This window comes from Micromys minutus, assembly GCF_963924665.1.
Source record: "Micromys minutus genome assembly, chromosome: 10".
NCBI classification, from domain to species: domain Eukaryota; kingdom Metazoa; phylum Chordata; class Mammalia; order Rodentia; family Muridae; genus Micromys; species Micromys minutus.
In genome coordinates this window covers 30,899,281-30,914,629 of record NC_137979.1, presented here as the reverse complement: position 1 = coordinate 30,914,629, position 15,349 = coordinate 30,899,281, and the positions used below count along the sequence as shown (strand labels likewise).

General features: G+C 39.1%; 1 protein-coding gene across 7 annotated transcripts in view; it reads right to left on the bottom strand.

The window, feature by feature from the left end:
- The window catches only part of RHOT1 (ras homolog family member T1), a 60,455-nt gene that overhangs the window by 32,573 nt on the left and 12,533 nt on the right, over positions 1 to 15,349 (bottom strand). For all 7 annotated transcript variants that reach the window (XR_013975170.1, XM_080923220.1, XM_080923221.1 and 4 more), the window contains exons 2-8: positions 13,242 to 13,300; positions 10,146 to 10,227; positions 8,602 to 8,645; positions 8,122 to 8,175; positions 7,152 to 7,204; positions 1,287 to 1,395; positions 634 to 735 (exon numbers count right to left, since the gene is read on the bottom strand). Coding sequence is in view for 6 of the 7 variants with exons in the window: in XM_080923220.1 (XP_080779346.1) it covers positions 634 to 735; positions 1,287 to 1,395; positions 7,152 to 7,204; positions 8,122 to 8,175; positions 8,602 to 8,645; positions 10,146 to 10,227; positions 13,242 to 13,300 (503 nt within the window). In the remaining variant the exon portion in view is untranslated. The remainder of the gene's footprint in view (positions 1 to 633; positions 736 to 1,286; positions 1,396 to 7,151; positions 7,205 to 8,121; positions 8,176 to 8,601; positions 8,646 to 10,145; positions 10,228 to 13,241; positions 13,301 to 15,349) is intronic.

The following is a 15,349-nucleotide window of genomic DNA, read 5'->3' as shown; positions in this document are numbered from 1 at the left end:
GTGCTCTTAACCACTGAGCCATCTCTCCAGCCTTTATTGTACTTCTTAGCTATGAAAGAGTATATTCAACTTGAATCACATGTACCCAAGACAAGGAAACCACAAGAGGCCTGAGTTGTAGCACACTGGCTTACTATGAACAAGGCCTGAGATCAATTACTGACAGAATACAAAACAACAGCACAAAAACAAAGCTACTACCCAAGTTTTTGTTCAGATTCATAGATTTTTCAGGGCTGGTGAGATGAATTAGTGAGTAAAGAAACTTAGTATCAAGCCTGTCAATGTGGGTGGGGCCCAAAAGGTGGAAACAGAACTGACTTTCACAGGCTGTCCTCTGACCGCTACAAGCACAGCACGGCATGGCATATACCCATCTCACAATATGAATAAATAGACAACTAAAATAAAAGTTCATAGCTGTAAAATCTATAAAATCTTTATAGTTATAAAATCATTAACGAAGTCTAAGCTGGTTTTGTAGTGTTGCAAGGTCTGTGGGTCAGTAATACTACCGGAACCAATAGTGAGACAGGAAGCATTTTTATAAAATGCTTAACATTACTAAAACCCACTACTACTACATTGGAATTCCTATATCATCCAGGCCCACAGAATACAGCCTGGGTTTACCTCTTTCTCCTCTGGGCAGTACAGAGGCCCTGTAGGATGAAGAACAGCTTTCTGTGCATAATAAAACAGCTCTGATATATTCTTTAGGTTTTTTGCTGAACACTAAAAAAGAAAAAGAAAAAAAGAAAAAATATTTAATTAATTTTATGTTCTGAAATCAATTATGATAGCCAAAAACAATTTTAAAAATGTCAGCATATGATATTCCTCCTTTGGAACCTTTCCAACTCTCAGGCATTTTCCTTGTTTTTTTGTTTTTGTTTTTGCTACACTCAGCATTTGTAGGGTGGGGATGGAGAGGAAGAAAGGAATCCTATAAGGTAGGATTCCTTGAAGAAGAGGTAGGAGTGGGTGGGTGGGAGGGGGAGTATCCTCAAAGAAGCAGGGAGAGGGGAGACTGGAGAGGGAAGGACAGGGAAAGGGGACATTTAAAATACATAAAATAGCCAATAAAAAAAAAAAAGACTCCTTAAAAACACTGAGAACACATTTTTTCTTTGTAGACAGTACCAAGATCTCCATAGAGCTTAAGAGGAAAATTCTTAAATTCTCTGTTTTATTTGGTTTATATGACTTCACAACAAACATAATCTCCCCTCCCATTCAAAGATTCCAATTACCAACACATTTTCAAACTAAAGCATGAGACATACCTCCACACAGGTTTCTATTTCTGTATATTGGTTCATAATCGGAAGGATAGTCTCCATACTACTATATTCCACCAGATCAGATTTGTTCCCAACCAATATCAAAGGTAGCCTGTAATGCATAGGGCATTAATGCAATTAAGAAAACAAAAGATGTTACATTGTATTTTAACTTACATCATCCATTACCAATTCTATTTAAATTCCCATCCTATCCCATGGGATCCCATTACAGATGGTGTGAGCCACCATGTGGTTGTTGGGAATTGAACTCACGACCTCTGGAAGAGCAGTCACTGTTCTTAACCACTGAGTCATCTCTCTACCCCGTAACTTTTCTAATAAGGTCAAGCTAAGGCTCCTACATAGTAGGTTCATTCATTCAGTCATCTCGGATTTATAGAGTATTTGTTTCAAGCTACATACTCTTAAAGTCTTCTAAGACCTTAAGAAAGAAGTCCCTCGGGACTGGAGAGATAGCTCAGTGGTTAAGAGCACTGACTGTTCTTCTATAGGTCCTGAGTTCAATTCCCAGCAACCACATGGTGACTCACAACCATCTGTAATGAGATTCAATGCTCTCTTCTGGGATATCTGAAGATAGCTACAGTGTACTCATATATACAAAGTAAATAAATATATATTTTTTAAAAGTCCCTCAGGGGTTGGAGAGATGGCTCAGTGGTTAAGAGTACTAGCTGCTCTTCCAGAGTACCTAGGTTCAACTCCCAGAGCCACATGACAGCTCAAACTGTCTGCAACTGCAGTTCTAGGGCATCCAATACCCTCTCACAGACAAACACCAATGTATATAAAATTTAAAAAGGGTGGTGGGCAGGGTGGAGAAATGGGTAAGAGCACTGGCTACACTTCCAGAGGACTTGGGTATAATTCCCAGCACCCACATGAGAGTTCGAACTGCCTGTAACTTTACTTCCAGGGGAATCTGATACCCTCACACAGACACATATGCAGACAAAATACCAATGAACACTATGAATAAATAGATTATTTTTAAAAAATTTAGGCCAAGTGGTGGTGGCACATGCCTTTAATCTAGCACTTGAAAGACATAGCCAGGCAGATATCTAAGTCTCTCTGGTCGACAGAGCAAGTTTCAGAACAGCCAGGGCTACACAGAAAAGCCCTATCTCAAAAAGTCAACTAAACAAACAAAAAATACCCCTCTCATTTTAAGAGTGAAAACCAGAAAATGCACAGCATGTCATGAAGGAACTGAACAAGGAGACACAAACAGATGGATGGAGGGAGATGACATCTCGCCCATTCTTCTCTTCAGTGGGTGACATTTAAGCCAAATATGGAGTCTGCTATACAGAGCAGAGAGAACTAGCTGGGAAGAGAGAACATGACTATCCCGGTAGTGTAAGAGGACAGGAAAGTTTTGCCAGAATAAAGGGACAAGGAGAAGGTAGAGATGGGTTAGACTGAGGATGAAAGAGCAGACATACGAGGGCTTCTACACTGGTAAGGAATGTAGGTTTTATCATTAGTATAAATAAGAAGCTAATGACGAGTTACAAGCAGGGGCAAGGTCTGATCTAATCATGCTTTTGTTTTTTATTATTGCTATTTTTAATGTATCTTATACCACTGAACTCAATATTTAAGTTTTTGTTTTGTTTTAGTTTCTTACATGTATGAGTGCTTTCCCTGAACATATGTATGTACACCACGTGCATGCCTGGCACCCAAAGAAGTCAGAAGGAGATATTAGATCCCAAGAACTAGAATTACTAACAGTTGTTAGACATCATGTAGGTGCTCAAAATCAAACCTGGATCTTCTGGAAGAGCAACGATTGCTCTTAACTGTGTAGCAATCACCCTAACACTAATCAATACATTTAAACATCATCTGCTATATTTCAGAGATGTATAATGAAGGATTTACAACTTGGTGTAATGAAGCTGGATGATAGATTCATTACAGTATTCTCTTTTTTTCACCAAGAATGTTCCTAAGACCACAGGATGCTGCAAGAAATGTATTGAGTACTAGCCCCACAAATGACATGGTACAAGAAGGTAAAAGAATCTTTGTGCCCAGTGAAAGGAGCATTGTGACAGGAAGTAGATCGGCTATGGTGGGCGTCAGACTAAGCCTATTTTCCACACACACAAAGGGCACACAGATTATGCTGAGACTTGAGCCTGACTGCAGGTTTAAGAGGATGTGGGAGGCAATAAGAAGAGAAAGAGCCAAGTGATCCAGTGCCAAGATTTTGGGTTTGTGTATATGTGTTTGTTTGTTTTTCAAGGTAGGATTTCTCTGTGTATCCCTGACAAAAGAGAAAAAAATAGTAGAAGAAATAAAAAGTTTCTTAAATTTTTTCTTTACTACATTTCTCTCTGTGTCTCTGTCAGTGTGTGTATGTGTGTGTTCAGAGGACAACACTGAAGAATATGGTGGTGTGGGGGCTTCAGCAATGGCTCAGTGGTTAAAAGCACTTGTTCTTGTAGAGGATCTGGTTCATTTCCTAGCATCTGCATGGCAGGTCACAACTGTCTCTACCTCCAGTTCTACGAGATCTGACACCCTCCTTTGACCTGTGGGGGCTCTGCACATCTACATGCAGTAAACAGACAAGTAAGCAAAACACATTCTCTGAGAGAGAGCAGACAGAAAATTTAAAGATCTTGCTTTATTTAAGTAAATGAAATCCAAGAGGCCTATGGGAAATCTAAATGGGTTATGGAAGACATCAGAGTAGTAAAGACTGTTAAATACAAGTCCTAAAGGATAGCTTGGAACAAAACAGATCATTTCACTAGACTCTAAACTGCCAACACAAACTTGTGCAAACTCCTCCAACATTACTTTGGCATCCTTACCTTCTAAGCTCAAGTCTAAGTTTAGCAATTCTAAAGGGCCAAGCTAAAATGGAGGTGTCTGTTGGTTTAGAAACCTCTGGCTATGTTACACTGATAGAAAAGAGGCCTAACGAAGAATAGGCATATACCAAAAATAATCTGCATATACCAAAAATAAAGAGGCTTGGGAAAGAAGATACTGGAAAATGTAAGGTCTATACTGGCTTGGCAGTACAGACATATAATGCAGCAATTGGTAAGCTGAAGCAGGGGGATTTTGAGTTTAATGACAGTCTGGACAATACAGTAAGAAACTGTTTCAAAACACATAAATAATAAAGTAAGAAAAGTACAGCACCTTAGGAAAAATCAATATTCAGAAAAGGAAGTATGCACATGTGCTTCAAGAAATAAAAATGCAAAAGTTAAGAACAAGTCAATCCATGACCACACCGCACACATTACAGCTTCAAGTGTAACAAGACATTTCCATATAGCAATATAAAGGTCACAGTGGCGTATGCCTTTCATGCTAGCTACTAACAGCCTGGGAAACACAGTGAGATTTTTGTATCTCTAAAATAAAAATAAAATGTAAATAAATAAAATAAAACAAGGTCCACAAAGTAGCCATAGTATTTTAGTGACAGCAAAGCCAAAGTTCTAAAACCAGTGACGAAGTTGGTTCTTCACAGACACTGAGAGGCCCTCCTAGAAATAGCCCAGGAGAAAGCACAAGAGCACGTGGGTACTATGGCAGTTAAGGTTCCGCTGTCCCATACAACATTCTATGATGATGGCCTTGTCTGTCTGAGACAAGGCCTTTCTAAATAACCCTGGCTATCCTAGAACGCCCTACACCCGCTGGCTGCAGACTCACAGAATCACTTGCTCAGATTCTGGGTGTGTGCCAATATGTCCTAAAATGATGCTGATCAAACCTGCCAAGGTAGCTACTGAGTTTCTGAATGTGGGTAAGTAGATCAGAGGAACATAGACTTTTATTTTGTTTTAATTAATTTAAATCACCACAAATGACAAGAGGCTATAACACTGAAGAGCTGAGTCATTCTATTCTTTCGACTTTGTCACCACAGAGTTTAACACTGTGAAGAGTCATCACAGAGCTTCAAGGCCCATGTATTAGTCTCCCTTCCACAAATGAATTCAACAGGAGTATCAGATTCCCGAGAGTAAAGAACAAAAACTGCTGAAATGAGTCCTGACAACTTGAGCAGGGCCAGCTGTATGTAATTAATGAAGCCTGAGATGGGGCCGGGCAGGAGGTTCAAGGGTTAAGAGTACCTGCTGCTCTACTCTTTCAGAGGACTGTGTTTGGTTCCCAGCACCCACGTGGTGGCTCACCAAGAATTATAACTCCAATTACAGAGGATGCCTTCTTTAACCTCTAGCAGCATGCACATTGTACACCAAACTTCTTACATACACATAAATAAATATGACCAAGTAGACCAGTTTTAAAAAGAAGATTAAAATGTTGGGCTACGAGTGGTGGCACAAACCTTTAACCCCAGCACTCGGGAGGCAAACAGATCTTTGTGAGTTTGAGGTCAGCCTAGTCTCAAAGAACCTGTCTCAAAGAAAAGGAAAGAAAAGAAAGAAAAAGATTGAAGATTGAAGGCTAGGCAAGAAGGCACTAGAGGCATACACCTTTAATCCCAGCACTTGGGAGTTAGGGGCAGGTGGGAGTTTTGTGAGTTCCAAGCCAGCCAAGAATATATATAGTGAGATTCTGTCACAAAAGAAAAAAAGAAAGAAAGAAAAGAAAAAGGAAATAATAAAATAATTTTGTCCAATTAAATACTGGAAGGAAATACTTTCATCTGATTTAAAACTGAAAGCATTTATTCAGAGAACTATCACTACTTACTGAATCTGTTATCTTCCAAAGAACTGCACAGAGCCTCGTACATGATTTTATAAATGGAGATTTACAGGTCATTTTAGAGAAGTTATATACGAGCTATCTAATTCAATTCTCGCTACAGCCATATGCACCTAGGATAGATATTACCTTTATCCCTATTACAGATGAGGAAACTAGAGAGTCAAGTCAGAGCCTTAAGTTCCTAAGTGGACAAACCAGATCTAAAAGGTTGCTCAACATTTTCCAAGCCCTATGTGTTCTGCCCAGTGCACACGAAATGAGCAACCAACAATTCTACACCTCATTAAAGAAGCAACTCAAAAGAGGGCACACAATACAGGCAAAGACGGACTCCAAACAGACTCAAGCAGCGGGTTTTGAACAAAATGTAGAATTATTAAAATACTTTATCAGTAACCATTACAGTGACAGAGCTGTTTTCTGCTTCGCTCTCAAATCTATTTACTGTTTCTAATCACTCCTGCCCTCAAAAAAGGCAAGTCTAGGCGCACAGGGACAAACGGATAAAGCCAATATAGCCACGGCTCAGCAGGTAAAAGCACATTTACCAGCAAGCCTCAGTTCCTTCCTGGAACCAACACGACAAAGAAGAGAACTAAACCCAATTTTTTTTTTGTTTGTTTTCAGTTTTTCAAGACAGGGTTTTTCTGTGTATCCCTGGCTGTCCTGAAACTCACTTTGTAGACCAGGTTGGCCTCAAACTCACACAACTCCACCTGCCTCTGCCTTCTGTGCACTGGGATTAAAGACATGTGCCACTGCCTCCTAATAGATTTTATTATTTTATGTGTATAAGTGTTTTCCCTGTATGTATCAATGCATCACACTCACGCCTAATGCTTGAGGAGATGGTGAGCCCCATGTGAGTGATGGAAATACAACCTGGGTCATCTGAAACAAGTGCTCTTAACCACTCCAAGCTCCAGTCTAAATCCTGAAAGAGGCCCTCACACACACACACACACACACACACACACACACACACACACACACACACACACAGATATTTGAAAGAAAACTAAATGTGGGACAGGTTAATAACCAGTAGACCTAAGTAAAGATTCTACAATTATGTTTGTTAGTGTTTCTTAGATTTTTTTCTCTATATTTGAAAGAAAAAAATACCTGCTGTCTTTGTCTGTTCTTTCATTTATGAGAGGAATCCATCGGCTTGTTACCTAAAATAAAATTAAGCAGGAATAAAGACATGATAAGGGTCTTCTTTGAAAAGCTGCACATCTTTAATCCCAGTACTCAGGAGGCAGATAGAAGCAGGGGGATTTCGGAGTTCAAGGCCAACCTACCTGGTCTACATATATTAAGTTCCAGACCAGCCAGGGCTACATTGTGAGATTCCTTGTTTTAAAAAAAAAAAAAAAAGAAAAGAAAAAGAAAAAAGGAAAAAGGGGGAGGGGGAACAAAAAGAAAGAAAAAGCAAAAGCATATCATTCTTTTAAAATTATTTTATGATTATGAGTGTTCTGTCTGAATATATGTCTGGACACCATGAGCATGCCTAGTACCGAAGCCAGAAGAGGGCTTCAGATCCTCTAGAACTGAAATGGAGTCACAGATCAGAGCAGCCTCCAGGCCATCTGACCTTCTGAGCCATCTCCTCTATATTTTGTTGAGTCCTTAAAACTCTCACTGGAGGATCAGCTTTGCCCTATTAAAGCTACACATGGTGGCATGTTTGGAATCACAGGCTGAGGCAGGGAGATCATGAGTTCCACCCAGGCTAGGATACAGAGCAAGACCCTACCTTAAAAACAAAAAAACAAAGCTGGGCAGCGGTGGCTCACACCTTTAGTACCAGCACTGATAGGCAGAGGCGAATGGATCTCTACGAATTCAAGGCCAGCCTGGTCTACAGAGCAAATTCCAGGACAGCCAGGGTTACACTGTGAGACCCTGTCTAAAACAAACAAATCCCATAAAATAGAAAAGCAAACAAACAAACAAAAGACCAAAACCTCGAGACAAGAGAATTGCAGCCTAGTTTATATGACAATTCCAGACCAGGCTAAGGTACAGAATAAATAAGCAAATAAATAGTAACATGTTGAGTTTAAATAGAGAGAAAACATAAATATACCTTATCAATAGAATGTTTGTTGTTAACAGCATAAACTATGCAGATGACATTAGCCTAGAAGAAAAAGAAATAAATTAGTGGCACTTTGAAATAAAATATACACAACAGCATTTAATTATCAAATACCTAAAAATTTTTGAGCCAAAGGAGAAAATATTTGGGAGGGGGGATCTACCTTGAAGAAAAAAGTATCCCTAAAGAGGTAGAGCAAACAATTCAAATCCCAACTGAGAATTCCAGGTAAGCTGGGAATGGTGGCCCACAGTATAATTAATTATACAAGTGGAGAGAGGGGATCAAGACACGCCTCAACTACACCAGGAATTCAAGGCCGGTCTTGGCTACAAGAAACTGTCATTACCCAACCGCCCTCAGAAAAACTATATTCTTGGTAAAAGAACCAAAAAGATAGATAGACTCATAGGATCGTCACTGTTTACACAAGCAGACACACACACAAGATGCCCTTTTTACACATACCTGTGATATTTCTTGATGAAGTTGTTCATCACTCTGTTCTGCTTCTACAAATGACAAAAGCCAGTGTTTTGTATTTTAAAATCTTTCTAATCATCAAGCTAACAAAAAAAAAAAAAAAAAAACTGTGATATCCACCTAACAAAATTGGCATAGATGGTTCCCAGCACACAGCAGTACGTAACTATAACTGCAGTTTCAGGGGATCCTTTCTGGCCTGTCTATCAGGCATGAACATAACACATTTACATACCTACAGGCATACACTCATAAAAATCTTCAAAATGATATAGTGTAGCTCCAGGCAGGATCCAAACTGAGGCTAATGCAGTGAAAGAAAGCCAGTGAGCAGGGACGCTGATTCAAGAGGACAATCCCAGCACAGAAGTGCAAAAGCCAAAGAAGTCAAAGATCTAGGCCAGTATCTGATCCAGAGTTGGAAAAGAGTCAAGAAGGGAGACAGTTTCAGAGCCAGAAGCCCAGACAAGAATTTCGTCACAGAGCCCAAGACTACATAATCTAGGCACAATCAGCACAGTAGGGAGGAGTAATAACAAAAAGGCCCTGAAGCAAAAATGTAGCCTGACAATGAAGAAAGCAAAAATTCCTGGGCTGGTTAGATAGCTCAGTTGATAAAGGTGCTTGCTGCCATACCTCTGAGTTCCATTCTCAGAATCCACATAGTGGAGAGACTGAAACCCAGCATGGTATCCTTTGACCCTCACACATAATGTAGCATAGTCATGCCCACACACACACCAAATAGCTAAATAAATCAGTAACATGTAATGATCAGAAATAAGTTGACATCTATATTTATGAGGTATATACATGTGTACACAGCTGTGTGTTCACCTGTGTGTCCACCTGTGTGATAATGATGTGGGGGATCTTCCTCTATTGTCTCACTTTGTTTCCAGATTGGTCTCTTTATCAAACCTTGCAGCTCACAGTCTGGCTGGACTGGCTGGCCAATGAGCTCTGGGGTGTGCCTGGCTCTGGCTCTGCCCAGTGCTGCTGTTACAGCCACAGTGCCCGGTCCTTTACTTGGGTACCAAGAATCTGCTCACAGGTTCAGCAAGTACTTTAACTACTAAGTAATCTCTTTTACTCTCAAACTGAGCATTTTTAATTTATTTTTTGATAACAAAGGCTAAGAAATTAAAGAACACATACAGAGTTCAACAAATCATAATATATACATGTCTTTGTGTGTGATCTTGGAGATCAATATCAAACTAGGTAAACACTGTGTAAACGAGCTACATCCCCAGCCCTTCAACAAATTCTAAAATTCAGAAATTTCTCACTCTTTTTTGAATATGTATGTTTGTATGGTACGTGCATGGACCATGTGTCTGTGGTGGCCAGAGGCACTGGATAATCCTGAGGCTCAAGTTACAGGAGGTTGTGATCCTGATGTGGGTTCTGGGGATGGACTCGGATGCTCTGCAAGAGTAGCAAGATCTTAAAGCCCAATAAGGTTTATTTCAGGACTGTTACTTTAACTTCAGAGCCTCCTTCACCCACCAAAGGCCACCCATTACCTGAATAATCGACAATGTGTGTTGGAACTCTTTCAGGGGTGACATCAGCTGGAATGGTGATTTCTTCTGCCCGAGGAGGAACCTTTATGACAACAAATATAAAAAAAAGAATAAATGTGGTGAAATTATCCATTATACTTACTAATAGACCATGCAGATTTATCTTTATTGGGCCCTTCTGTTTAGAGCTATCTTTGTAGGTATTCACTGCATTTTAAAATATTTTGAGGTGCTTTATCATATAAGGAAACTACAATAAAAACATTTTTTCAAGGCCAGCAAGCTGGATCAGTAGGTATGGATGCTTGTTAAGTCTGACCACCTGCGCTTGACTCCCCAAACCCTCATGGTGGAAGGAGAGAACCTACTTCCCCAAGTCATCCTCTTGCCTCCAAATGTATGCTGCGATATGTATGCACATAAAAAATATTTCCAATAAAAATGCAACAAAAAGATAAATAAATAAAAGGCAAAAATGCAATACAAATATTTAAAATAAAACAAAAAATCAAAGGGAAAAATAAGTTTCCAGCTGGGGTATAATTCAACAGCAGAGCACATGTCCAGCCCTACATAAAAAGAAAAAAAATCTACCTCTGTAGTCAGAGGCCACACTAAGGCTATCTCAAGTTCTTTACAAACTTAAAACGATTCAATTTGATACTGTAATAATTTATTTTTTAAATATATGGTTTAAATACATTCTACTTTGTTAATAATTTAAGATACTTTATAAATAAGGAGCTATGTCAATCCGAGGCGATCTGGATGGGTGCAACTAAGTGAAGGAGAACTTGTCTAGGACCCGCAGGCCCTGGACTTAATCCTCGGCCTTGCAAAGCCCACAAAAAAACACAAAACAAAACAACAACCTTCAAGGTAACCAATACACACTAATTTTGTCTAGGCTAGATGAAATCTGTTTGGCTCCTTGTGTTTAATAATTCCATGTTTCAAAAAGACTGCACATTTTTAACAAAACTGTCAACTGTGGAGGCTCAGTCCTTTCGTTTAATTAATTAATTAATTTTTATGTGTATGGATTTTGCTTGCATGCATATCTGTGAACCATATGTATATCTGGTACCACAAGAGGCCAGAAAAGGGTACTGGATCCCCTGGAACTGGAGTAAAAGACAGCTGTGCTCTACCATCTGGGTTCTGGGAGTCAAACCCAGGTCCTGTGGAAGAGCCACCAGTGCTCTTAACTGCTGAGCCTCCTCCCAACCCCACTGTATGACTTTTAATTACAAGGAAGAAGTAGTATCCACACTCAAGAGGAATACCCTACAACAACTCTAACTTCAGTTAAACATTTAAAATTTACTTATTCCCTCTGACAGGGTCTCACTATGCAGTTCTATCTGGATTGGAACTCACTATAATTCTTTATTTTTATGTGCATGGGCATCATAGCACACAAGAGGAGTTCAGTGTGGAGTCACTGGGAATTAAAATCAGGTTGTCAGTCTTGGCAGCAGGTAGCTTTTCTTATTGAGCCATCTTGTTAGTTCTTCAGTTAAACTTCTGCAGAGAACTTTAGGTATTATACCCTAACTCTCAATTGATTGATTGCACAATATATTCCACTTTTCAAACTAAGGAATTACTATTTGATTCTTCTTTAATGCAAAAGGGAACAAAGCAGCAGCCATGGGACTGTGAATGCTGAAACCACTACCAAGGGGAGGTATACTCAGCAGTGACCTTTGTGAGAATTGAATATGGGTCCTCCAAAAGTACAGCAAGTGCTTTCTTTTTCTTGAAGATTTATTTATTTATGTGTGTACACTGTCGCTGTTTTCAGACAGACCAGAAGAGGGCATCTGATCCCCTTACATATGTTGTAAGCAATCATGTCATTGCTGGGAATTGAACTCAGGACCTTTGAAAGAGCAGTTAGTGCTCTTAACTGCTGAACCATCTCTCCAGCCCATAGCAAATACTTTTAAGTATTGAGTTATCTCTCCACCCTCAAACTCTGACATTAATAATACTTTGGAAAAAAAAAAAAAAAAACAAGCCAGATCTGTTATCTCAGTAATTGGGAGGCAGAAGTAGAAGAATCAGAAAGAAGTTCAAGACTAGCCATGGCTACATAGAAAGAAAGTTTGAGGCCAACCTGTATTATACAGACTGTACCCCCAGAAATAAACAAAACTAAGAACAACAACAAAATCCAAAATGTGGTTACACAGCTACACCGATGCTGTTCTCTATCCCAGTACCCTAACGCTACAGAATGGTTTAGTCAGCATCCCTCACACTGGATTTCCAAAATGAAAGTAAATGTAGCCTAGTATGATGGTGCATACATGTAATCCCAGCACCCAGGAAGTGGAGGCAGGAGGATCAAGAGTTTAAAGTCATCCTGAGCTACATAATAAGTTTGAGACCCTATCTCAAAAATGCAATAATAGTAGTAATAATAGCAAAACTAAAACCGCTGGTTTCTGGTGGCATTTCATTATTACTAATGTAATGTCATACACAATTCTCTGGATCTGTAGATAGAATAGAATGAATTAATTTGATCTGTAGAATGAAGACCGTGGGTAATATCAGTCACATGAAAATACCCAGACGGTAATCTGGTTTCAATCCACACAACACTCTGCGTCTTTCGGTTCTGAAAAACATTTACCTAAAGAACAGACTCCACAATGACATGGTCTCCAGATCCTCTTTCCTACCACTTTAAAAATGAGACAACTAAGGCCCAGAGATGACAAATGGCAAGGCCTTTGGCTAGTGAGATGGCTCAGTAACTTGCCATAGACAATCTGAGGAGGACCCTCAGGCTTCATGTGGAAGGAGGAGAGAATCTTGACTCACACAAGCTGTCCTGTGATCTCCACACTGCTATCGCATGTGTGTATGCATGCAAACATATTCATGTAATGTTTGATAAAAATCTAATGGTAAAATCAAAGGTACAAAATGAGAAGAACTTTTATAAGGTGATGTCCTCTGTAAACTAATGAGCTTTTTAAAAGTCCTAACTGTTGAAGAAATACATGAAGGTGGCATTAATATCAGTTTAACTTATTTAAAAAAAAAATAAATAAAACTATGACAAAGAAATTAAATGTTTACCTCTTCCGGAAATTCTTCACTGACCAGAGACATAATCAGTGATGTCTTCCCAACTCTAGCTGTTAAAAGAAAAATCATTACTTAATAAAACAATTTGGTTCTACAGAATCTCAAATCCAGTAATCACATAGGGAGTTTATTGGTTGTAAAAAGGAAAGACAATTATAAGCCCTTTTCTGGAAGCTCCTGCAGTTCAGGTGTACCAGCACTTATCAACGATTGCCTATAATTCCAGCTACCTGGGGAGGCTGAGGGAATAGGATGTCAGGTTTGAGGAAAGAACAGAACAGAATACAGTAACAAAAACCTTCCTATATCACCTAGTCAGAGTTGTATAAGAATCTATCCCATAATATAAACTGCTTAATTTTCTAAATTAAAATTTCTAAAGACATTTCTAATCTTCACCTTTATGAACAAATGCTATAAGTCATATGCTACAGCATGGATTCCTTGTTAGCACGTGGGCTGTTCTGTTTTTAATGACATTATTAATTATGTTCATGAGAGAATACATCAGTTACATCCTCAGCAACAGGAGGACCTCAGAGGGCCTGCGTGTGCACATGCCTTCCTTTGTTCTGTATTTAAAGTGTTGGCAACAAGGTTAAAAAACAAAAATTTTCTGTCCCAGTTATCTTTTTAATAAAGGACTGTTAAAATCACAACCTTTATTCTGAATCTGACTTCTCTATTCCAGTAACTTTTCTGATCATGTAGTTACTACTGTCAAACTTAAGTGCTTACCCACCAAGTCTGTTGGCGCTCCTAGAGGTAAACAGACGACTGCCTGTTGATCCCTGCCACAGCAACAAAGTACAAATTCTAAAGTCCAAATAGGACAATTTTTAAGAGTTAAGAACAGTCACAGCCTTTTCTAAATAATTGGAAAATGACAAATGGTTATAACACACAAGAAACTACCCTGGTCACAGCAGCAGTGTGAAATAGAGACAAATTATATGGTTTAACAGGTAGCTTCTAGCTCTATTTCTATAGATTATTTAAAAATACTTTTATTTTTATTATTTTATGTGTACACGTGTGTCTATGTGTGGGCATATGTAGTGTGGGTACCCAGAGAATCCAAAAGAAAGTACAGGATCCCCTGGAGCTGGTGTTACAGGTGGTCATGTGCTGCCCATGTGGACAGCAACTCTGGGTCCTCTGGAAGAGCAACAGCACTCCTAACTACTGAGTCTCTCTCCAGCCTCTCTACTGACTTTCTGGTTGTCCTATGTTTAAAAAAAAAAAATTAACCACAAATACAGTACTATTATCCAATCTATTGACTTTAATCACTACTATATTTTACAGAAAAAAAAAAAAAAAGGCTGTCACATCACTTTAGTCCCTTCTGAATTAGAAGCTGTGTCTGAGTGAGAACTGCTGACCTAGAACTCAAAAAGTGTATATAGCTGAGAATGACATTGACTGTCTTTTCTTTTTTTTTTTAAGATATTTTATTTGTTTTATTTATATGGGTACACACTATAGCCATCCTCAGACATACTGGAAGAGGGCATCAGATCTCATTACAGATGGTTGTGAGTCACCATGTGGTTGCTGAGAATTGAACTCAGGACCTCTGGAAGAGCAGTCAGTGCTCTTAACCACTGAGCCATCTCTCCAGCCCTTGACTGTCTTTCTTTCCTCTCCTTCTCCCTCTCTGGACCCCTCCCCGCACGTTTTAAACAGGGTCTCCTATATAACTCTGGCTGTCCTGAAACTCACTGTGTACTCACTATATAGATCAAATTAGCCTTAAACTCAGAAATCCCTTTGCCTTTGCCTCCTGAGTCCTGGGATTAAGGGTATGTGTCACCACCACACCTGGCCTTCCATATATTTTTACTTATTATTTTAAGTTACTTTGGTGGTAAAAAAAGGTACCTTCTAGATTTACAAATATCAAGTGAGATTAATCTAAATATTGACAAATGAGATATATTCTTTTATATCTTGAACAAATATATCATTTTATGTGACTGGATTCTGTGTGTGTTGAGATCAAACACTGGACTGCTCACAGGCAAGGCGTGTGCACTATCCTAGGCCCAACAAAAATTTCTGGAGCACTTCTGTGTGTCTTAGATTTTCACAACACT